This window comes from Dipodomys ordii, unplaced genomic scaffold (genome assembly GCF_000151885.1).
Source record: "Dipodomys ordii isolate 6190 unplaced genomic scaffold, Dord_2.0 Scaffold2, whole genome shotgun sequence".
Taxonomy (NCBI): domain Eukaryota; kingdom Metazoa; phylum Chordata; class Mammalia; order Rodentia; family Heteromyidae; genus Dipodomys; species Dipodomys ordii.
This window is the reverse complement of record NW_012267218.1, coordinates 35,957,359-35,983,335: the sequence shown is the minus strand read 5'-3', so window position 1 is coordinate 35,983,335 and position 25,977 is coordinate 35,957,359. Positions and strand designations below refer to the sequence as shown.

Below are 25,977 nucleotides of genomic sequence, written 5' to 3'. Positions count from 1 at the left end.
TTTTCTAGTGGTTTGTTGGAGATAAGAGTCTCATGGACTTTCCTGCCCAGGCTGGCTTTGAACTGTGATCCTCAGATCTCAGCCTCCTGAGTAGCTAGGATTACAGGCGTGGGCCACCAGTGCCCAGCTTAAAAAAATGTTTTAACACATTTAACAAAATTGATTGAATCATTGATGAATGCAGTATTTACCCTTGGTTCTTTTATATAAGACAACACATTTTCTTAGTTTTCCCTTTCCTACTTTTCACATTGGAATTCAGCTTATGGTGATATAAGCATCAATTTCTTGGATTTGATAATTAGATATAGCCAAAATGCCCAGTTAGTACCATTGCACAAACTAATTTTTACTTTTAAAAAATGATATGTTAGTAGAGTGTACACAGCAGAGTGCAGGGGAAAATAGCCCTGGTGGGAAATGCCACACACACACCTCTACTTTTGATTCCCCCCACCCTCTGCTTCTCTGGTTTCCCATTGCCTTGACCTGGGCTGAAAGGGCTGGTAGAGCAGGGGAGGTGCTTTCACTGTGTGGCCTCAGTGTAGTCATGCAGCCTGTGCAGCCAGTGCGAGTGGAAATCCTGATCCACCTCACATACATCAGCAGTCCTCACCATTATGAGATTCACTCAGTGTTAATTTTTCTTCTTATAAAAGCCTAAAACAAACAGATCAGAGTTATAAGATTTTTCCAAATATGTACATGACAAATGCTGTATAAGCAGTTTCCCTTGATGGCCCCTTAGCCATCACCTAAGAATGGTGATTCCAGATTTATTCATGGTTTTTACTGGTGTGAGGATTGACCCCAAGGCCTTATACATACTAAACTACAGGCTTTACCACTGTGGTACAGCCCCAGCCTTTACAGAGTGAGTGTTACAGGCACAAGTTTAAGTTGAGCTGTGGTTTCCAGTAGAAGAATTTGTGAAAAAAAAAACAAATGACTCTTAAAAATAGAAAAAATTATATGTACATCTGTAAATCATGCATACTGAGTATGTAGAATATAATACATATTTAATAAAAGTCCTGAAATGAAATGTTATTGCCAAAAAGTATCTTAAAGCCTAATTGTCGGTCCTGAGTAGGTAGGTGGAGAATAGGGAGCTCTTCTCTTTTACGTATAATTGCAATAATACTGTAACCTGATGATGTCAGAGCCATTGTTTAGGTAGAAATATAGTTCTGAGACCTTGTGATCATTACCTTTCCTGTCATCTTACCTCCATTAACACAAACCATGGCTTAGGAAGCCCTGGAAATATTATGTGAGATATTTCCAATTACTATGTCAATGTGATCAGTCATGTCCTAAATATACCAGTTTCCTGAAATAGTTCAGCCTGGGTTCATACCATTTTACAGGAAGCAACACAAAATTAGTTTCTGTGTCCCCATATATTTCTCTCAATGTCACCAAAGTGTATATTGGGGAAATGAAGGATTTGTCTTTGGCAGAAAGAAGGCTTACCTCAAACTACAATGAATGGATACAAGAATTAGAAATCAAAACTTTGTTTAGTCTGAGGAAAAACAATTCTTTAAACTGTAACCACATGGCTGTTTCTTGTTTGCATCTACTCCGGGGTGACTGTTATTGTCTTCTGTGAATTCTCTGGGGCCAGAGCCTGACTTTGTTGAATGAGCCAATTGTTTTCCTTTGTGTTGCCCATCTAGTAAGTTCCCATCTGGTTTGTATCAGACTGTTTTCACAGCCAACGACGGCTGCCTTCTCTATATCCTGACACTTCAGGCCCCATGCTATCAAAGCCCTGCTGTGATGGCCTGGCTGGCAGGGCCTACACAGCTGGGCCTCACAGCTTGGAACTATTACCCCGGGTAGTGGGAACGAGGTAGCAGAGAACTTGGACTGGCCCTCATTCCCACTGATGGCGTGTGTGTGCAGTGAGCAGAAGCCCTCTCCTCCCCCTCCCCCTGGAACTTAGAAAACCTTTAAAGCTCTTGTTTTACTACATGGAATGTTGTTGTTCTGATTTTCCAGGGGCTTCCTGTATTTGAAAGCTCATTTTTCATTCTTTCACTCTTTTAGAAGTTACTAGGTCTGACCTTGGGAAAGTGAACTAATTAGTATGTCAGATCTAATTTTTTGTTTCCAAATTCTGTTAGGAGTGGCTAGATACGGCAAACCCTATTTCGAAGATCACAGATAATTCACTACTTTTTACTGATAAGTAGAGGTCATAATTAAGGTTTTCATATTTAGGAAGGATCTCCATGTCAGAAAAATGAGGTGCATCATAAAAGCATTCATCCTCAACCTGCTTAATAAATATTAGTGGGTTGCCTTGCCCTCAGCCTTGTAGCTATCACATGACATTTACTTTGTTTGGATAAGGTCTCTCAGTGTAGCCCTGGCTGACCTCAAACTCATTCTTCTACCTTAGCTTCCTGAATGCTGGGATTATAGGCATGTGCTACCAAACCCAGATCTCCAATATACTTTATAGAAAGATTGGGGGTGGAGGGAGAGGTATTCAAATCTCAGTTTTATTTTTTGTACTCTGATTTGCAAGATATTCGGCATGTCTGGAGAAAAATAGCACAGTAAGGTCCAAGGACAATGTGTTGTCATTGAGCACCAGTGGGTGGTTTTCTGGGACAAGTTTTCCTTTACTGTATAATCATTCTTCATTAAGGGGCAAGTACCACATTTATGTGCTGAATGCAGCACAGAGATATTTCCACGGGTTGGTGCCTTCATATGGAAAGATTTTAATAGTGGCTTTCTCTGATATATCATCATCAGTTAAGAGTTATCATTTAGTAAGAGTTTTAAATACGTTCAAATGTAGTTACAGTGGCATTGCTTTATAAACCTCTTATGTACCAAAAAAAAGAAATTAAATGTGCGTTTAGAAAATGTAAATGTATTTAGATTTCAGAAATGTTTTCAAGACTATTTAAAGTTGGATTATAGGCAGTGCTAATGACTTAGGAGGCTGAGAGTGGGAGGATCAGGGTCTGAGGTCACCTAGGGCAGAAGTAGTTCTGAGACCCCTTCTCAGTGGAGAGCTGTGTGTAGTGGCTCATGCCTGTCATCTTAGCTATCTTGGGGAAGACTAAAATGGGCAGATATGACCTAGATATGTACTAGGGCATGACACCAGAGCCTATCTCAAAAATAACAATTACAAAATGGATGAAGTATGGCTGGGAGATAGCAAGCACAGGCTCAGTTCAAACCCCAGCCAAAAAAAAAAATTGCAATTTGCTTTCAATTAAATTGAATGGCTAGCTGTCATTGACCAATAAATAGTAGTAATCCTAGATGGTAATCTGTGTGAGAAACTAGAACAACATTAACAAAAACTCACCTTCTGTTTCAGAATAGATTTAGCTCACTATAAATTTATGTCAGATTTTAAGAGAATTCACCTTCAAGGTCAGAGGTATAGGGTTGTGGAGCAGGTGCTTAACTACTTGATGTTAAAGGCTACCTAATCATTTGATAATTTCACCACTGGAAAACAGTGTAAAGGGAATATAGTGGTTCATATCTGTAATCCCAGCTATTTAAGAGGCTAAAATCAAGAGAATCACAAAACAAGGTCAGTCTGGACTAGAAGTTAATGAGACTTCTATCTCTGTAAACTAATTTGGTATGGTGGTCCACAGATGCAATCCCAGATGTGCAGGAGGTATGCATATAAGGATTATGATATGAGTGTAGAGGGGAGGTATAAGTAGGAGGATTGTGGTCTGAGGCTAGCCCTCAGAGGCTAGCCCCTGAACCAGTACAGTATAAACTACAAGACCCTGTCTGAAAACCTAAAGCAAAAAAGGCTGGAGGCATAAATAAAGTGGTAGTGCTTACTAGCAAGTGAAAGGCCCTGAATTCAAATCTCGATTCTCCCCCCCCCAAATAATAATAATAGTAATACAACTACCTTTTTAATTGTTAACATATTGAGGGTTTTTTTTAAATTTTAACTTTCTGATATGTATGTATGTGTGTATATATATATACATATATACACACAGAAAGGGTACATATAGCATAAATATACAACTGAAAGAATTGTCACAAACTGGACACATTTGCACAATCAGTGCTCAGCTCAAGAAACAAGATTATAGGCTGGCAGCATAGCTCACAGGGGAGAGTATATGGTAGTATACACAAGGCCCTGGGTTCTACTGCCAGCACTGTAAATGTGTGTGCGTGCGTGTGTGTGTGCGCGCCTGTGTGTGTGTCTGTGTGCGCGCGCGCGCGTGTGTGTGTGTGTATGTGTGTGTGTGTGTAAGCATTCCTCAAAGCCTCTGGTGTTCTTTTTTAGTCACAGCTTTCCTCCCTACAAGGATGAAAGCGTGGCTCTAATAGTTTCTTGTTTCTGTACTTGAGGTGAATGAAATCATGCAGTATGTCTGGCTTCTTTCACAAGCAGGCCAATGATGATTTTCAACATTCTATTAGTTTAGAAACCATGGTGGCATGCTTTTATAAAGAATCATCTTAGAGGAATTTGTTTTAGTAGCTGTTTCACAGGCTGCGGAACCAACAGGAAGTGCATAACAGATAAACAGATAAAGTCTGCTAAAACGTACAATCTCATTCTCCACCATATTTTCATGCTGGAATGTCCCTCTAGACATTCTTGCCTCTAAAAGGCAGGCACTCTATCATAACACTACACAGCAACACATTCAAGTATTTGAGTGCTTTTTAACAAGTTATAATTATTCAAATAAATCATGGTCTGCATTCAGAATAGGTAGGTAATCTATTTGCTGAATTAATAATCAACTTCTCTACTGCTGGATATAAGTTTTTAATGCAGTCAGGATACCATTTAAAAATATGTTATTATTTAAGAGAGTTGACATACCTAATAGATATGCAGCCAGCAACTAACTTAACTTGCAAGGTTACTGGTTTAAAAGTACTAACCCCAGCCAGGCATTGGTGGCTCACTGAGATAGGAGAATAGAGGTTTGAAGTCAGCCCAGCCTTCCTGTGAGGCTCTTTCTCTCCAAGTAACCACCAAAAAACCCAGAAGTGAAGTGGTGGTTCAAGTGATAGACTGCTAACGTTGAGCAAAAAAAGAAAGAAAGAAAGCTCAGGAACAGCCCTGAGTTCAAACCCCTTAGAATTTGTTTTTCAGTAAACTCAAAGTAGTATAAAAGTGGAGCTACCCTGAGTGTTAGTAATTTTAGATAACTCCATGTTGGATTTAGAAATACATGTTTCCTTTTGTGTGTTAAAAATACTCATTTTTTTCAGCTGGCCCACAATAATGACTCACACCTGTAATCATATCTACTCTGGAAACTGAGATCTGAGGATCACAGTTCCAAGCCAGCCTGGGCAGCAAAGTGCATGAGACTTTTTTTTTCTTTTTTTTTCAGGGGGGTCCGGTCGTGGGGCCTGAACTCTGGGCCTGGGTGCTGTCCCTCAGCTCTTCAGCTCAAGGCTAGCGCTCTACCACTTGAGCCACAGCGCCACTTCCGGCTTTTTTCTTTTTGCTTATGTGGTGCTGAGGAATCAAACCCAGGGCCTCAGGCATGCAAGGCAAGCGCTCTACCACTGAGCCACTTTCCCAGCCCATGCATGAGATTTTTATCTACAACTAACAACCACCAAACAAAAGCCCGAAGTGGAACTGTGGCTCAAGTAGGCCAGCCTTGAGTAAAAATTCTGAGGGACCAACACTTCAGCTTTGAGTTCAAGCCTCACTACTGGCACACACACAAAATTTGTTTTTAAGAGCTTTATATTCATGTTTTGCAATTTGCAGTCTGATAGTACTACATAGTTTTCTTACATAATCAATCCATAAAGAATTTAACACAATAATTTAAAGATTTATAGGTTTAGGTATTGTTATGCCAATTATTCTTATTAAAGATCATTAAAGAGCTAGCAGAAGCCGGTCGCCGGTGGCTCACGTCTGTAATACTATCTACTCAGGAGGCTGAGATCTGCGGTTCAAAGCCAGCCGGGGCAGAAATATCCATGAGACTCTTATCTCCAATAAACCACTAGAAAACCGGAAATGATGTTGTGGCTTCAGCAGTAGAGCACTCGCCTTGAGCTGAAGAGCACAGGGACAGCGCCCAGGCCCAGAGTTCAAGCCCCACGACCAAAAAAAAAAAAAAGCTAGCAGATCTTTTAAGCCCAAATTATAATTTTGTGTGTATGCGTGTGTGCACGCGCGCATGTCCCTGTGTGTGCATGAGTGTTCACTCATGTTCATGTGCATACATGCCTACTGATACTGAGGCTGGATCTCAGGGTCTTGTGCTCTTGCCTGACTTTTTCCACCCAAGGCGGGTATTGTGTCTCTTGAGCTCTCTACTTCTGGCTTTTTTGGCAGTCAGTCAGTAGTTAATTTGGTAGTTAATTTATCTGCCCTTGGCTGGCTTTGACCCACAATCCTCAGATCGCAGCCTCTTGAGTAGCTAGGATTACAGTCATGAATCACTAGTATACAGCTACTTTAAAAAACAGTTTAAACCATTTAGCAAAATTCACTGGACCATTGATGAATAAGCCACCAATGCCTAACTTAAATTACACAGATTCTAAATGCAAGAGTACAGACGTTATAAAGCACAGCTTTCTTGCTTACTTCTTTCTTTCCTTCCTTTCTCCCTTTGTCCCTCTCTCCTTTTCTCCCCCTCCCTCTCTCCCCCTCCCTCTCTCCTCCTCCTTTCTCCTCCACTCTTTCTTTCTCTCTCTTTCTTTCTCTCTCTTTCTCTTTCTTTTCTTTCCTTTGTCTCTGTCTCTCTCCCTTCCCCTCCCCTCCCCTCCCCTTCCCCTCCTTTCCCTTTCCTTCCCTTCCCTTCTCTTCCCTTCCCTTCCCTTCCCTTAGATGCCTGCTAAGCAAAAGCTAGATCACTGAGCTACATTCCCAATCCATTATTATTATTATTATTTTTAATAGTACTGGGCTTTGAACTCATGGTGTCATGCTTCCTAGGCAGGAGCCCTACCACTTTATCCATATCTCCAGTCCTTCTTGTTTTAGTTGTTTTCAGATTTTTGTTGTTGTTTCAGGAGAAGTGATGGAAACATTTATTAAAAATGAAATCTGACAGAGAAAGAAAGTATTTGGCATAGAGAAGCCATGGGAAGATGGCAATGTAGCTCATGTCTGCCATCTTGGGTTGTCTTCTGCCATCCTGTTTTCCTTGGAGAGCTTGGTCTTGGGTTAAACAGTGAGAATTAAAAGGCTTTCCGAAAAGCCGGGCGCTGGTGGCTCACGCCTGTAATCCTAGCTACTCAGGAGGCTGAGATCTGAGGATCGCGGTTCAAAGCCAGCCCGGGCAAGAGAGACCGTGAGACTCCTATCTCCAATAAACCACCAGAAAACTGGAAGTGGCTCTGTAGCTCAAGTGGTAGAGCGCTCGCCTTGAGCTGAAGAGCTGAGGGACAGCGCCCAGGCCTAGAGTTCAAGCCCCACGACCGACAAAAAAATAAATAAATAAAAATAAAAGGCTTTCCGATTGGTAGACCTCCTTTCTGTGTTCTGTAAGGTTGTGATGCCAAAGATTTACTGTCTGTCCTTGTGTCCTCATTTTTCTGTAGCTCCCTGCCCCCATATCCTTGGTCCCATCAGTCCTGGTGTGTCAGTATATCCTGTTATCAGCAAGCTGTATAGGCCTGCTTATCCCAGATTGGCTGCTTTTCTACTAACTTCTGTCATTTTTACCTCCTCTGAAGAGGCAACCCTAACTGCTGTTAGAGAAAAGGAACAACAACAAAGGACCAGCTGCTTTTCCTACTTCCTGCTGATTCTAGGGTATTGGTGGGGAAGCAGCCAGTCTAGAGAGCCTTCGCGGTGGGCTAGTCTGAAGGACCTCTAAAGTCAGGGGACAGGTCCGTGTGTGGGAGAGTCATGTGTTTTGCCCTCACCTATTTATAGCTAGAATGAGGCATGAACCACCATCTCTGGATACTAGAGGGAAGGAATCTCATTAATTTTTGCCCATGCTGGCCTCAAACCACAATTCCTGGTCTCCACCTTTGGAGTAGCTGGAATTATAGACATGAATCATTGCATCTAGCCCCATAGCTGGCTTTTAATTGGCGCCATTGGGGAGCAGTTACTCTGATTCTTCAAACGAAAGTCTAAAGTGTTGAAATCAGGTGACTGTAGAAGAGGCAGAATGTGAACAGGTGACAGGTCTCAGTACCCCTGATTCCCTGGTCTTCCTGACTCCAACATCACTCGTTCTTTATTTTGTGTTGTCTTAAGACATTTAAATAAAAGTTAACAAGTCTGTTTTCTGTGGTCAAGATAAAAAAGTAAATTACATTCATGGGTATTTTGTGATCTAAGTTCCAGTGAGTACTACCTACTCAGAATTTCTAGAAAAATGATAGTAGGCATGTATAAATTGAATAGGCATTTTCTCATCTCAGTTTGTGTTTAAATCATTGTGGGATCTGCTTTTATCTTTGTGAAAATCTGCCTCCAAAAGCAAATGATGCCCAAAAAGTAAGGCAAAAGTTAATATTCTTAATTGAAGTGATAAATGAAAATTTGAGCTTTGTCAGCTTGCTTTTAGTGTTAGGTGCTGGTATGGGAAAAGTCAGTCAAGTATCCTTGGCACAGAACCTTGCATCCTGAGCATTTCCCCAACTTTGGTCTCCTTGGAAACATACCCACATATACCAAGGGTATACTGAAATTACTGTTTATGTACATCACTTATATGTGTGACATACTCTTTAAGATCCTTAATAAGCCCGATTATTCAGGCCAGGGTTGCATTTATATTGGGAGAATCTGAGACTCAGAAAAGACTGCCATTTTATTTTATTTGATGCAAACAAATGGATATTCAATGTAAGGATCTCTGTGTGCCACAGTGCCGACACATTTGTTTTCATGTTTTTACTGTCTGTGCTTTGTCCTGCATAGACTCTGAAAGGCAGCTGATAAACTGGAGGGTCCAAGAAGTAACTTCTCTTTCTTTCTCTAACTCTTGGGAGCCTAAGGAAGTAAGAGAGATAGCATCTAATACTTAGCATCACTATAAACATTGTTCATGCATTTAAAAAATGTGTAAAAAGTATTATCACAGTTGCATGTTCAATGATCTAGTTCTAGATTTCAAATATACAATTATCTTGTATTTACCATATTCTTAAGCTTACAAAACTACATTTTCCTCTAGAACTTTGTTTTTGTTCATTGATCTATACTGTGCATTTCATATTTTAATGTTTTTAATTTAGGTTTAGTATATTATATTAGCTATTGTTTATTTTATTTTAATTGTATTATATATCATAGTATATAGTATATTATCTTAGTATAATAGTTTAACATGAATGCTTACCACAATGAGACTATATTGCTCAGTGTAATGAAATAAGAAATGCAGATAATCTTGTTCATTGAAATATTTTACCTTCTTATAAAATCTGTCTGAAATTCATGTGACGTGAAACCTTGAGCAACAACTCTTTCTTTCTTTCTTTCTCTCTTTTTGTTGACCATGGGCTTGAACTCAGGGCCGGGGCATTATCCCTGAGCTCTTTTGCTTAAGGTTAGCACCCTACCACTTTGAGCCACAGCTCTACTTCTGGTTTTCTGGTGGTTAATTAGAGATAAGGATCTTCATGGAGGACTTTCCTTCCCAGGCTGGCTCTGAACCATGATCAGCTTCCTGAGTAACTAGGATTACAGGTGTAAGCCACCATACCGGGCTGATTTTTTTTTTTAATCTTAGAAAAAATTAGAAAAAGGATACTGATTGTACTACATTATAAATTTTTTCCTTATGGCTGTGTCCTAAGAATTTGAAGCTGGATGTTGGTGGTTTATTCCTGTAATCCTAGCTACTCAGAAGGTTGAGATGCCTAGTATTGCAGTTTAAAGCCAGTCCAGGCTGACAAGTCATGAGATTTCATCTCCAAATAATCAGCAGAAGGCAGAGCTGGAGGTATGGTTCAAACAGTAGAGCATGAGCCAAGCAAGCAGAGCAAGTGTGGTATCTGGATTCAAACCCAGCACCAGAAAAAAAGAGGGGAAAAATACTTGTTTGAAGTAACATACACAGAGTTTGTTGATTGGCTCTGTTTCTAAGCACAAATTAACAGTATGACATCAATATAGGCCCAGGCCCTGTTGTATCTTCTCTTAACCACATCCTTTTTGTGTGGGACCAGAAATGTTGCAGTTTTAAATTTTTTTAATTTTTGGAATATTTGTATGTAAATTCTTTGGAGAATAGGATCCAAGTCTAAACATAAAATTCATTTATGTTTCATGTATACCCGAGCACATGGCCTGAAAATCTTTTTATAAAATATTTTTAATGTGCCTGAGTTTTGACTGTCTTCACGTGAGGTTATGGAATTTTACACCTGTGGAATTATGTTGGCCTTCAAAAAGTTTCAGATTTTGGAGCTTTTGTAAAAAATGTTGTTATTATTATATAGGTGACATACAAACCAGTTTCAGTTACATAAGTCAGTTAATGTGTATATTTCTTTTGGGGCAATGTCACCTCTTCCCTCACTCTCTCCTGATTTTTCCCTCCCGTCTCCATCTACAAGTTGTATAGTTCATTTTCAACATAATGTCTAGTGAGTACCACTGCTGCATTTGTTCACCCTTTGTCCCTCCACATCTGAGCGTTCCCTTTACCCACCCAAAAACAAACAAGACATAAAAGAAAACAAAGACAACAACAAAGAAAAATCTTTTCCATTCCCTAGAGTTCATTCAATAAATATTATTTTATATGATCAGAGCACATAGATAGATAGGCATAATGTGTTTGTGTTCCTCCCCGAAGAGTGAATGCCTAGAGTCTTGTCTCTGAGTATTTTAGATCTAGCTTCCACATATGAGAGAAAATATGAACCTTTTATCTATGAGCTTGGCTTACCTTACTTAACATAATTTATTCCAGGTTCATCCTCTGGAGCATTTTTGTTGGTGGTGATGGTCATAGAGCTTGAACTCAGGGTCTGGGTGCTGTCCCTCAGCTCCTTTGCTTAAGGCTACCTTCTACCACTTTGGTACATCACTCCATTTCTGGTTTTTGAGTGGTTAATTGGAGATTAAGTCTCAAAGGGACTTTTCTGCCCTAGCTGGCTGTGAGCGAGCCTCAGATCTCAGCCTCCTGAGTAGCTAGGATTACAGGCAGGAGCCACCAGCGCCTGGCTCATTGGAGCATTTTTTGTTTTCAGATTTTTTGATTAGGGATGCTCAACCTGTGTACATGCTAGTATTTCTCTTCGTTGAACTTTTTTTCTGCTTTCTAATTCTTTAGCCAAGAAAAGAGATTTGTTGTTCATTGTTGTTTTCCTTGTTGCTCATTTTAATATTAAATTTTTGCTTTGGCTTAAAATAATTTGTTGCTTTTCTTTTCTCCCTGATAACTTTATTGGTTGTTTTGTATAGATTATTTTGAACAGTTTGTCCCAGGCTGATCTAAAGAGAAGGAAGTTGTAAACTACTTTTGGAAATGATTAAATCTTTAAGAGAATCCATTAAAAAGAAATTTAACATTGGATGAAGCAGATCATGAGTTTTTCTTCAATTTTTAAAAATTTTATATAGTTTACATTTTTATTTAATTACAAGTTTACTTATCTCCTTTGCTTCCTCTTTCCCAAATTCTCATCTTCAGCTCATGAATAACTATCCCTTAGGTGGTTACTTTTCTGTTGAGTCACTCACATTTAACTGTTTAACTTCCTTCTTTTATGAGAGGTGACAGAGTGCCTTTGTTTTGTTTTGTTTTATTTTATTTTTAGTAAATAGAATGCATCATGGTTGTATGCTTAACTGATTTTCTCTGAAAAAAAAAAATTTATGTAACTTTGCCAGGTGATACAGATCGGACACAAATTGAGCCTAGTTTGTACCGTGCATCTGTATTTAAAGGTAAGCTTTTTTTTTAACCTTAAGAATTTTTGAACTTGAAGCTGTTCAAACCTTTTCTTTTCCTTGTGATTTCTTTTTTTTTCTTTTCATCTGCACAATGAAAATACTGATTTTCATTTTTTTAGAAGAACTTTTAAATTTTCTGAAATGTATATAAGTTCACCGAGGTTTGGGACCTCCTTCATGGACTAAAAACTCAGCTCTCGGGCTGGGAAGTTGGCTCAGTGGTAGAGCGCTTGCCTTGCATGCCAGAGGCCCTGGGTTCAATTCCTCAGCACCACATAAGCAAAAAGAAAAAAGCTGGAAGTGGCGCTGTGGCTCAAGTGGTAGAGCACTAGCCTTGAGCTGAAGGGCTGAGGGACAGTGCTCAGGCCCAGAGTTCAGGCCCCACAACCGGACCAAAAAAAACAAAAAAAAAAAACTCAGCTCTCCAAAAGGCATAAGTTAGGGACAGCAGAAAAAAAAAATCTTTTCCTTTGGGCAGTTTATAAAATGTTGAATTAGAAGGCTGCAGGTGTCGTATTCAGAGCACTGAGGACAGTACTGAAGATAATTCTATCTAAGAGAAGCTATTTGTTGGGACAGGATAGTGTTTAAACTTTGAAGTCAGTTTTAAACAAAGTGAAGCAGCTGGAACCTGGCATAAGAAGAAACAAATCTTCCACATTAACTATTGCTCTTTTTTAAGGAAAAAGAATTGGAGTTGTTTTTACAGGTGCTGGTACATTTATTCCTCCTATAGGAACTACTTTTATTTTTATCTTAAATTGTAAATTTTAAAATAAGCATTTGTCAACTCATCTGAAAAACAGAAGCAATAGCAACCTCAAAAAAAAGTGCAATAGGATTTATGCATCTAAAACATGTTTTAGGATAAGACTGTTATAACATTTTAAAACACCCTTTTAAACATGAAAGAAAAAAATATTTAACTGAGATGATGGAAAGCAGAGTCAATAAAACATTACCCACCATACTTAACCTCACAGTGACCAGGCACCTTCTTCATTGGGACCTGTAGTATTTGTTCTCAATTGTTGATAGGATGTTGCGAAATCTGCAGGCTGCCTTAAGTATGTGAGGAGAACTGAATCCAGCAGGGTTGTTTAGCAGCTTGCTTACATAAGGAATTGAAGCAAGAGCGGATAAGATGAAGGTGGACAGGAAAAAATGCCTCAAGAACCCAATAAAACACAGCTGAAACACTAACTTCCACACACAGCTGGGAAGCAACTGCACTGCTGGAACTAATAGCTAACTTTAAAGACAAGTCAGTGTGACTGCAACCAAGCTGTTAGCAAGAAGAACCATAGACTTTCTAGAAAGAAGCAGTTTATTTGACTCCACACTCATTTCAATGCCCAGAATGGGTCCAGTATCATACCACAGCTCTGTAGACTAAAGCAGCAAATCAGATAGTTGCTGGTTAAATGGGGTATTTATTTAACAAGCAATAGACTACTAGGGAGTGTACTGCCTGTGCCCAGTAGGTGTTCCAAGACAAAGGCTATCAATCCCTGTCCAGACCAAAGAACTATACTGTCCAAAAGAAATGACACATGCATAAAGAAATAATTACTGTGCAATTTGGTAAGTGCTGCAATCAAGTTGCCTTTAGAAAATAAAGCATCTACAGTTAATGAAAAAGGAACTGCTGGGAAAACAATGCAGAACATGATTTGCTTGCCCATTGGGCTTGGATGTTAGCCAATGATTCTTTTTTTTTTTTTTTTGTCGGTTGTGGGTCTTGAACTCTGGGCCTGGGTGCTGACCCTCAACTCTTCAGCTCAAGGTGAGCACTCTGCCACTTGAGCTGCAGTGCCATTTCTGGCTTTTTCTGTGTATGTGGTACTGAGGGCCTCATGCACACTAGGCGAGCACTCTACCACTGAGCCACCTTCCCAGCCCCAGTAGCCAATGATTCTTATAAGCTGGGGAGTCAGACCCCTTTAAGACACTGAAAGCTGTGACCACCTATCTCCTTCCCAAACTGCCTACATGAAAATAATTCCTATAAAATTTCAGCGTATACATAGATTTTTTTTCAGTCAGCTGTCCATCGACCCTGTGTTAAGATCCATCACATACTTGGTTTAATGATTATTACATGTGTCTACTTTCTTAATTGTAGTGCATGTATGTGTATGCATGCATGTGTGTATGTGTGTGTGTGTGATGTGTGTGTTGCTTGACCTTGGGACCTGGGTGCTCCCCCAGAGCTTTTTGCTCAAGGCTAACACTCTACCACTTGAGCTACAGTTCTGCTTGTGGCTTTTCTTTTTGGGGGGGCAGTAATTTAGTAGAAATAAGATTCTCACAGACTTTCCTGCCCTGGCTGGCTTCAAATGGTGAGCCTCAGATCTCAGCTTCCTGAGTAGCAAGGACTACAGGTGTGAGCCTATTGATGCCTGGCTTAATTGTATTTTAAATATACAGTTTATAAGAAACTACACATATGAAGACAACCAAGATGGCAGACATGGGCTAAACTGCCTTCTTCCCATGGCATGTTTATGCCACATGCTCTATCACCTTTACCTGGGGGGGAGGCAGGGGGGGGGAAGAAAAGAAAGAAAAGAAACTACACATGGAAAAACCCAAACCAGGTACAATCAAAATTCATTCCACCATTGCTAGGCAATGGTGGCTTATACCTGTATTCCTAGCAAGTCTGGAAACTGAAATCTGAGGATTGTGGTATGAAGCCAGCCTAGACACGAAAGTTCCTTGATATTCTTATCTCTAATTAATCACAGAAAAGGCTGGAAGTGGAACTGTGACTCAAGTGATGGAGCACTTGCCTTGAGCAAAAGGAGCTCAGGGACAGCACCCAGGCCCAGAGGACTGGCAAAAAATTCATTCTACCAGCAAGTCATTTTGTAACACCACCATACATTCCTGTATATTACTTGTGCCACCTAGAGTCCCTTGGTTGGAATGAGGAGTTTGAGATGGAGCTACAGAGGAACCATTTACTTTTGCTTGTGACCTGTAGCTTTAAAACAATACCTTGTTTGGGTCCCTCTCAGTTGCAAATAACAGAGATATAATAATGGAGACAAAATTATTTAAGGAGTAGAGTCAGTCTAAAACCTGTTGAATTGTATTGTCTAAATCTGGAAAGCTTTTAGAATTCTTATAGTTTAAAAATACATGTAAACAATACCTTTAGTAGATGTTAAAAATCTCATATAATTACCTCTGTTACTTAGAACAAATTATTTTAGCTTTTTATAAACCCATGAGAGCAAAGAACAGAAAACATATCAGTTCTTACGATTTTATTTATTTATTTATTTAGTTTGTTGGTTGTGAAGCCTGAACATGGCCTGGGCGCTGTCCCTCAGCTCTTCAGCTCAAGGCTAGTGCTCTACCACTTGAGCCACAGCACCACTTCCGGCTTTTTTTGTTTATGTGGTGCTGAGGAATCAAACCCTGGGCCTCATGCATGCAAGGCAAGCACTCTCCCACTGAGCCACCTTCCCAGCCCAATTTTCAATTTTTTTTTTTTTTTTGGTGGGGGTCCAGTTGTGGGGCCTGAACTCTGGGCCTGGGCGCTGTCCCTCAGCTCTTCAGCTCAAGGCTAGCGGTCTACCACTTGAGCCACAGTGCCACTTCTGGCTTTTTTCTTTTTGCTTATGTGGTGCTAAGGAATCGAACCCAGGGCCTCTGGCATGCAAGGCAAGCGCTCTAACACTGAGCCACCTTTCCAGCCATAATTTTCAATATTTTTAAAGCAAAAGTTGTCTAATGTCTAAAAGTGTGTTACACACCATGTCTTAGGAAGTGTCAGTCATGTGGTTTGACTGTGGCATCTCCAGCTTAATGCTTCCCTGGGTAAACCCAGGGAATGGAGGAACAATTTTTAGGTCAGAAAACAGCTGTTGAAACAATTACATCATAGAGTAATAACTTGACTGTGAAACTTTTACAAGTCAAATTTTAAGAGCATCAAACTACATTTTATGTAAGTAGAAGATTTATATTTGCTTTAACGGTGGTTTATTAAAAATATTATGTCTTTTTCTTAAAAAGAAAAAAAGTCCTAAACTCTGACAAGCATAACTCAATATGAATGTTACCCTTTTTGCCTGTTAACAATAATCAAAGTGATATTTTTGCTTTTTTAAGGTTCCCTGTCTAAAAGATGCATTTTTTTAAAGTTCTAAATTTGTGCTTGTTTAATGAACACTTTTAAAAGTTACCTACGTAAATTTAGTGATATAACTTGTTGATTAAAATAAGGCAAGGGAAAGGGTGACAGTTTTCCTAAAAGAAATGTACTCTTTACCTAACGACTTATGTAACTGTAACCCTTTTGTACATCACCTTTATAATAACAATAGTAAAATAAAATACAGTTAACTGCAGCTCAAAATAATAGCAAAACTATTTGGAATCCTTCCAAAGGGCTCTTTTTTAAATTTTTTCTTAGTATATGTCAGTGAACTATTCCTGCTCCCTTCCCCAAAGCTGAGTGTCTTTTAATTGTCCACCTGAAGTGTCCTTGCCTCTCTACGATAGCTCCTGGCCAGTTACATCCAGCCCTAGGTAAAGCACTATTTAATTCTTATAATAACCTCTGATGTTATTTTATGGGTGAGAAACTGCTTTTCTAAAGCACCTGTCACATCCTAACATATGTCAACTTTCTTGTTCGTTATCCTTGTCCTACACCCAACTAACATGTGAAGTCAGCGAGATGGAAGTCTTTGTTTTCTTCCATGCTGCAGTCTCCAGAGTCCAAAGTAATGCCTAGAATATGAAGTGATTCATCCAGTCTGCTACGTTCCAGGACCCATGCTCTTAGCCTTCTCACATTTTCCTCCACCCTGCAGAAGCCTTACACTGACAGGGTGGAATGTACCAGAGTGGACTGCAGACCTCATTTGTTCCCTAGCCCTCATCTGTCCTAGTGACTTGTGCTCGAAACGTCATTGCTTTTCTCCTTAGTTGTCCTGTCACTATGTACCACTGCTTAAACGGAGCTTCCTTCAATTGCCTTTTACAACCAGAATTTGTATTGCAGGTAATTAAAGAATTTAGTATAGGGCAAAGATGGTGAGTTACAGAATCAGATCTACCAATTTCTTGCGTGACTCTACTTTTCTAAGTTTCTTCCCATTCATCTTTCTGCCACTCTACTTTGTTCCTTTATGTTCTTTATTCAATTTTCTTTGCCACGTTTCTATTCTCATTTTTCACTCATTGTGTTCTTCTCATTCTATTTTTTTTCCCTAGTGACTGCAGTTCCCATTACTCTAATTATTTTTTCCACGTAGATATCTGCACATTCTGTCTCTAAAATTGCCCTAACGTCTGAAATCTTTGAATTCAGTTGCCTGCTGGAAAGTCCATTGGTACATCTTGTCAAATAACATTCGTACTCATCAAAGAAATCAGTTGTCCCAGTGTCTCCCCACCTCTGTACACTTCCCAAATAATTAGACTGTATTTCTGCTGGTAGAGTCTACCAAGTCTTCCATAGACTATTGCCACCGATCCTTATCCTCCCTCTTTATTTTCTATAGAACTGTTAAGAGTCCCACCTCCGCTTGCACCTTTTTGCTAGTTGATTGGAGATACGAATCTCACCAATTTGTCTGTCTAGGCTGGCTTCAGCCATGACCCTCATATTTCAGCCTCCTGAGTAGCTAGGATTATAGGTGTGTGTCACCAGCTTTACATTTGCTCAGATTATTCTTCTGTTTGAAATCTTTTGTGATTCCCCATTATGCATGAGATTTGTGCCTGATCATCTTTAGAGCCTCATCTGTCATCATTCCTTCAGTCTGTATTTTGAGGCTTTTGTTGTTTTGTTTCCACTTGTGATGCCGAGGATAAAACCCAGGGTCTTGTGCATGCTAGGCAAGTGCTCTACCACTGAACTATATCTTACCTTTTTCCGGTTTATCTTTGCTATCGGAGTTCTGAAAGCTGTGTGTGTATATGCACATGCGCACTGGTCATGGGGCTTGAACTCAAGGAATGAGCACTGTCCCTGAGCATTTTTGCTCAAGGCAGCTCTTGATCTCTTGAGTCACAGCTCCACTTCCAGCTTTATTTTATGGTGATTAATTGGAGATGAGTCTCACAGACTTTGCTGCCTAGGCTGTCTTCTGAGATCCTTAAGAGTTCCTAACAGCTAGGATTACAGGCATCAGCTTAGTTCTGATGTTATAAGGTAAATCATCCCAGAAGCCACATTTTAAAATATAGAATATTGGAGTCTTTATTATACAGTTAACGGGCTGCAAGCCGCCAGTTGTTACAAAGGCCTGCAGCATGAAAATACACATAACACAGCTAGGAAACATGCTAAAGAGGAAAGAAATAAAAAATACCAATAAGCCAATTCAGCTCCAGTGGAGAGCTGAACTGGGACTCCATGATGACTGGAGACCAGCCAGGAGACAGGACACAGGACACCATCAGGGAGACACACGTGGCATGAAGTCCTGGTGCTAGGCTGGTCTGGACCTAAATAGGTAGGCACAGGTGGCAGATCCTCAGCAAATTCCCAGTCCCAGGCACTAGACTGACAGATTCAGTAACCTATCAGCCAAGTGCCTGCCCTTGCCTCCAGGGGTCCGGGCATGCCCGTCACCTAGGAGGCAGGTGATATGGGGGGGCGGGGGTCCTTCCTCCAGCATAAAGACAAGATGCCAGACCCTACCATCCACCATGCGGCCAATATGGCACTGGCCAGACCTGACCTCCGTACTTCACTGAGAGCTCTGATTTCATCTTATTTTCTTTTTCCTTATTACCTTCTCAACATCTTTAAAGTTCCTGCTCAACTGCTACTTGCACCTAATTTAAACTAAGCATCCCTGTACTTGAGATGATGAGTCCTGAGAGTGAAGACTATTTCTTGGCAACATCTGAGCTCCAAACCTGTGGCTTCCATACGTACAGTGCTTAATGAATCAGCACCTGATAGTCTTTATTTGATTTTTATTGTTGTACTGAGGACTGAACTCAGGCCTAGTGCCTGCCTCCTAACCCCAGCATATACCTTTTTCAAGCCCACTTTTATTTTGATTACTTTGTCTGTTTCCCAGAATTATTGCGAGAGTCAAATAAGACGATGAGGGAAAAATCTTTACAAAACTTTGAATTGTTATACACATACAAGGCAATAATTGAAAGAAATAACTTTTCAATGACTGAATTGGATATCTTCCTTGTGACTTGTGATTTCTTAAAAATTAAAAAAAACAAATTTAGGCATATAATAGAAAATAAAAGTACATATAAAGTTCTTATATAAAGCTATGGCTTTATTAATTGATTGAATTTATTGTAAAAGGTGATGGGCAGGGGAGATACAATTACATAGGTTATGAGTACATTTCTTTCTAAACACTGTTAACCACTCCCTCCTTTTCTCCTGCTTACAGCTATGGCTTTTATTTAAGGGTAATTGAGGAGGCAATAAAGTTCTTTTATGAAATTAGAAGTCAAAAGAATTTGACATTTTGGCAGATAAGTACCTTAAGGAGCAACATTTTTCTTTGGGATGTTAGGGGAAAAAAATAACATTATAATTGAAAGAAAGGAACTGGTGCCAGTAGCTCACACCTGTAACACACACACACACACACACACACACACACACACACAATATCACCGGACTGTCAATCCACCTGACTGTGAGTCAGCAAAGGACCCCAGACTCCGAGGTCACTTCCTCATCTGCCAAGATCACTTCCTGAACTGCCCTGGCCACGCCTCCTTTGGGCATTGAGAGGTTCTCAGGCTCTGAAATCACTTCCACATCCACTGTGGTCACATCTCCCCACCTTTCCCTATATAATCCCTCTCAACCACAAGGTCCCACTCCTCTCTCTCTCTTATTCTCTTTTCTCTTCCAGCTCTGCATGCCTCCATCTTGTGTGAGCTGACAGTTTGCCCTCCCCCCAATAAATTCTTTTCTGCCTACACCACATGGGCAGGCTCCTTTTGGCAAAGCTAACATCTGATGCCAAAACCCAGGAGGGGATAGTGTCAGGAGTTGCTATATCCCTTCCTCTTCTCTCTCCCTGAGGGTCAATTTGCCTTCTGGCCGCCCCTCCTCAGACCCAAACTGCCAAAAGCTTAAGGAACCCCACCTCAGACTTGTCTCCTTTAATATTGCTGGCTATGCATCCACCACACTGTCTCCTCTGTATGTCTTCTTGTCTTGTGAGTAACTTCTGTCTACAGGCCCTCCGTTCCTCTTTTTTTTTTTTGATGTACCACATCAGAGGGACCCCCCTACACCTTTTTGGCCAGTCTATTCTCATTGGGGGGGATGCCTGAATTGAGAATTTGACTCTATGTCCTTGCTGTGACCCCCTTCTACATCCTTATCAGACTACATAAAGCCTCAATGCCCCTACTCTTTGGCTTGTGCTCTGGAGATTGTGGTGCAGGCTGGGTCCCAGGGATCCTCCTCTAAGGGTTCCCTCTTGAAGGCTAGCTCTCCTGGGCTTGAATTCTCTTAGCTAAAACTCTCTCTCTCTCTCTCTCTCTCTCTCCTCCCTTCCCCCCCTCTCCCCTCTCACAGTGAGAGAGCACGTAAACTGCGGGGGAAAAAAGTAGTCTTTTTTATCAAACTAAAGCACTTCTGTTTTTTTGTTTTGTTTTTGCCAGTTCTGGGGCTTGAACTCAGAGCCTGGGCACTGTCCCTGAGCTGCTTTTGCTCGAGGTTAACACTCTACCACTTGAGCCACAGTTCCATTTCCAGCATTTTCTGCTTATGTGGTACTGGGGAATTGAACCCAGGGCTTCATGCATGCTAGGCAAGCACTCTATCACTAAGCCACATTCCCAGTGGCATTGATATTTCCTGAAATTATTTGCTTTTTGACTTTAATTGTAACCAGAAGCAGTGCTGCTTGTGGCCAGCAGACAAAGTTAAAAAATGGGTGGATGTTACAAAGGATTATTACATTGCATTAAAGTGGTGCTTAAGAGGTTTTCTAAAGGTTATTTTAATTGCAAATAAAAAACAAAGGAAGTGTAAAGCCAAAAGATGAAGGGGGATGGAGGGGCTGTTCTCCTATGCAGACATAACACTCAGGAGACTGAGATCTGAGGATCATAGTTCAAAGTGAGCCTGAGCTGAAAAGTCTCTGTGAGACTCTTATCCTCAATTAACCAGAAAACTGCAAGTGGCGCTCTGGCTTAAAGTGGTAGGGTGCTAGCCTTGAACAAAAGAGCTAAGGGACAATGCCCAAGCCCTGAATCCAACCCCATAACCAACTAAAAAATAGAAAAAAGAATTGAATGAATGGAATATTAATTTGGTGTAGGATTTAGTCATAATTGTGTGCTTTTTATTATCAAAGTAAGTTCTGATGATGGATGCTTCCTTTGATTATTTTTGTACCCCCATATCATGGATCTGTAAAATATAAGACTTCCAATAATATTTATGTCTATAAAAACTTTTGGTGTAGTTTTTAGCATTTTTTCCACTGAAAGCCTGCATTCTATCACTTGAGCCATACCTTTACTTCCACTATTAGTGTTTGTAGTTTCTGATATTATTAAGTAATGTGAAATCTTATCTTTTTTCTGTCTTTTTCTTTTGAAAAACAAAATTGATACAAATAACAAAGGAATGGTATAATGTTTAAAATAATCTTTGTCAGACTTCCTAATATGAAAGGAATTTTCTGTTTATAAGTATCTTGATCATTTTAGACAGCTGTGATTGAGTCATCATTGAAATCTTCAAAACAATCTGATTTTACTGTGGCCCCTATAAAAACTTAATGGAAAGTTCCCTTTTATTATTGTGGACCAAGTTCCCTTTTATTATTGTGGAAATGACATGAAAAACATAAAGGAATTTTAGAAAGATTACTGTAATGCAGAAATAGTTTTAAGATTGATAAAGTTCAGTTGTTTTTTAGCTGTTTCTTATTGTCTGTGGTCAATACAGGAAACTTAAAATGAGAATTTTTATACTTTTAAATAATCCAAAGTTGACATTCTTTGTATTCTTAGGTAATGTTCTGTAAGCTTAGAGGAGTGACGTCAGGGATAGACAGGGTTTTTAAATATATATACATTCTTCATTCAAACTGTCACTTCTCTGCCTACCCTCCTCTCTGAAATAGCTAGTATATTATTTTCATTCCTTGGGATGGAATTTTTTTCCAGTATTTAATTAAATGTAAAGATACCAAAGAAAAACCTATGTTTCAGAAAATGCTTTCTAAGTCATATGTCAGTATTTAAATGACCATTTCGATGCTTTTCAATATTTTTCTCCTTTAACATAACCTTCCTTATATAACTGCTGTAAATTACTAGAGTGTCTATCATTCTTATGTGCTGAGAAGTGAGAATTACTAATGACATACTCTTTCTAGTTAAGAGGAAAGGCCAATTTCTTTGGCAGCCTTTGACTTCCAATGCTTCCTTCACTCACACATCCCCAGAGCCTTTGTATACTAGTTGCTCTACCTGCCACTGAGCTATACCCCACTTTTTTGTTTTGGTGTAGCAAAGTCTCTCTTTGTAGCCCAGAATGTCCTCAAACTGAAATCCTCCTGTCTCAGACTTCTGAGTGCTGGAATTACAGGCATATCCCACCATGCCAGCCTTCAAATGCTTTTTTTAACAGGGCTCATATATTATTTCCTTAAAAAATAAAAAATAAAATAAAAAGTTTTTCCTATAACAGCAAATTCTTACTTTGCTTAATGGTAACTAGTGATAGTAGCAGCCTTTTATGACAAGCATAGCTAGTTTTTTTTGTTTTTTGGGGGGTGGGTGGGGGGTGGGGCTTGAACTCTGGGCTTGGGCGTTGTCCCTCAGCTCTTCAGCTCAAGGTGAGTGCTCTACTGCTTGAGCCACGGCGGCGCCACTTCCGGTTTTCTAGTGGTTTATTGGAGATGAGTCTCACGGACTTTTCCTTGCCCAGGCTGGCTTTGAACCGAGATCCTCAGATCTCAGCCTCCTGAGTAGATAGATTACAGGCGGGAGCCATCAGCACCCAGCTCACTAGTTTTGTTTTTTTGTTTTTTGCTTTTGTTTTGTCTGTCATGGGGCTTGAACTCTGGGCCTGGGTACTGTTCTTCAGCTCTTCAGCACAAGGAGAGTGCTGTGTCACTTGAGCCACAGTGCCACTTCTGGTTTTCTGGTGGTTAATTAGAGATAAAAGTTTCATGGGCTGGCTTTGAACCACAATCCTTAGATCTCAGCTTCCTGAGTAGCTAGGATTACAGGCGTGAGCCACCAGTGCCCGGTGCATGGCTAGTTTTTGAGCATGTACCAAATGCTAATTTCGTGTTAGCTTTTTAAAAAAATCAATATTATTTCTTATTCTCTGAAAAGCAAGATACTGTTATCCCACTTAACACAGAAAGGAAATAAATTCTTGGTTACTTAAATATTTTTTATTTTTCTATCATTGTACTGGAGACCAAGTCCAGGGCCTCATGCATGAAAGGTGAGATTTGAATAGTAAAATAACTTTCTCAGAGCCAGCCAGCCAGTAAAAGATGAACTCTGGATTTCAGAGATTATGTTCTTAGCCCTACCTGATCTTATCTAACATTGGTCATTTGTACCACAACTATTAGCACTGTATATTTTTTAAATGATGTCTATCACCCATTAGGAGTGAAGGTGGGAAGAGGGAAAGGGGTGATTTATCTGTCTGACAAATTCCAAACAACTTGAAGAAAGACATTCCCTCCTGCACATTCTTGCTTGGAGATGAGTCCTTGTATAGCGTTAAGGTAGGGAGCATGCTGGTCCACTGATTGAGTTTCTCCTCTGTGCAGGTGGCGAGGTAGTACCACTCTTCACTTCACAAAGAGCACCTGCCAAGATGTCCGTGACGCTGCCCTCTGTGAATATGGAGAATGACTCTCAGTCTCTGTGCAGGGACACGGAGTCCTCCGAGTCAGACACCTTCTGAGTGGAAGTGAGAGCCAGAACTGTGATCATGGATGCCTTTCACTTAAATCCATTTCTCAGACTATTTTGTGGTCTTTGAACACATTCAGGGAAGCCATTTCTGATTTTTTCATCAAAATGAAAAGCATAACTGTAATGTTTTTGAATAAAATAAATATAAATCATCAGGATTCTGGCTGTGAGTTGATTCTTAGAAGCCTGAGGTAGTGTGCATGGAGCAGTGGAAAGGGCATGACTTTTGATATCTAGGAATGTATTTTGCCAGTGCAATTATCTGTCTTATATACTCCAGAAATTAGATCGCTAATATTTTTATAACAACAAATAATTAGAATTAATCTAATATCTCTAAGGAATTCTTTTTTTAAAAAAAGCACTAATTGTACGTGGTACAGAAGAATAATGTGTAGTATAAAAATTGATTTAAGACTGTATATACAGGCAGGCATGGTGGCACATGCTTGTCGTCCCAGGAGATGGAAGTAAAAGGATCTGAGTCTGAGTCTGGCCTAGGCAGAAGTATAGGACCCTATCTAAAAACAAACTAGGTGGCTGGCTCATGCCTGTAATCCTAGCTGTTCAGGAGATTGAGATCTAAGGGTCATGTTTAGGAGCCAGCTGTGGCAGGAAAATCTGTAAGACACTTATTTCTAATTACCTCCAAAAAGCTACAAATGGCTTAAGTGGTAAAGCACTAGCCTTGAGTGAAAAAGCTAAGGGACAGCCTCCAGGCCCAGTTTTCGCTCTCTCTCTCTCTCGTTCTCTCTCTCTCTATCTCTCTCTCTTTCGCACGCGCGCACACACACACACGTGGCTCAAGTTGAAGGCCCTGATTTAAAATCCTTATACCTCCAAAAAATAATATATGTTGAAAAGCATATGTTGTACTGTTAACTTGGGGTTCAAAAAAAAAAGCCATGTGAAAAGTAATATGTGACGTATGCTGCTATTAGAATGAAGTGGAGTGAGCCCCAGATACATGGTACCTATACATGTTATTTTCAGGTATTCGCTTGAATAACTTTAGAAAGATAACTAAGAAACTACTTACATGGGAACAGATGGCTAAGTGATAGTTACTCATAAATTTATACTCTAGAATCTGTGAAGCATGTGACTTTATTACATTTTCAAACATAAATACATATGACTAAAAAAAAGTAAAAGAACATGGCTTTGTAGTCAGACACATGAAGATGCTAATGTTGGTTTCAATATCTACTTGTGCTATGATGGGCAAGTAAGTCTGTCCTTGTCAGATGTCTTCAATTACTGTTCTTCAGAATAAAAAGGTTAGTGATCATGTGTTTGCCGAAGGCAATTAATAGAGTAGGCTGAGATGGAGTTTTGCCAAGCTCCGTGCTTGGCACCAAGTAAGTGCTGAGTAAATGGCATTATTATTATCTTGATATAGGTTTTTAGCATCATACGTTGCAGGCTATGCACCAGAGAAAGCAGCATGCATTAATAAAATAATTTTTCTCCCAGAAATAATAATATTTCCTGTCACCATTGACTTTCAAGCACATAGTATAATTAGTCATTCTTGATTTTGGGGGGCATTTTTGTAGGTTATTTAGTGGCTCTCAACTCACTAAATAACTTAGATAAATGTTTTTAAAGTTCCCATAGAACCTCTGGGAACTAAAAAAATATTAATACATGGGCTACATACCAGGGATTCTAATTTAATTGATCTTGGGTGGGATCCAGGCAGTGGTATGAGAAATAAGAAACTTTTCAGGCAACTTTAGTGTGTCCTCAAGGATGAGAATTACTGAAGAACAGTTTGTATTTTTTTTTTGTCTGTCGTGGAGCTTGAACTCTGGGCCTGGGCACTGTCCCTCAGCTTTTCAGCTCAAGGTAAGCACTCTACAACTTGAGCCACAGCACCACTTCCCAGTTTGTAATTTCTTAAGCTTCCTGAACAGTCCATGGCCTACAGACTTTTTCTTACCAAATATTAAAAAAAAAAAAAAAAAAAACCTAAGGAAACTCAACAATATCAACCCTCCACAGGTATTTCTGCTTATATCCTAGTCCCTCAAGCTTTTCTTTTCTTTTTTTTTTTTTTTGGGTCCGGTTGTGGGGCCTGAACTCTGGGCCTGGGCACTGTCCCTCAGCTCTTCAGCTCAAGGCTAGTGCTCTTGAGTCACAGCGCCACTTCCGGCTTTTTTCTT

The 25,977-nt window shown here is 39.9% G+C and overlaps 1 protein-coding gene across 1 annotated transcript in view; it reads left to right on the top strand.

Annotated features, from left to right (window-relative positions):
* Kiaa0586 (KIAA0586 ortholog) overlaps positions 1–23,954 on the top strand; it is a 106,186-nt gene extending 82,232 nt beyond the window's left edge. The window contains exon 30 of the mRNA XM_013017235.1: positions 23,662–23,954. Within this exon, the coding sequence (XP_012872689.1) occupies positions 23,662–23,798 (137 nt within the window). The 3' untranslated portion in view covers positions 23,799–23,954. The remainder of the gene's footprint in view (positions 1–23,661) is intronic.
* The last annotated feature ends 2,023 nt before the right edge of the window (positions 23,955–25,977 follow it).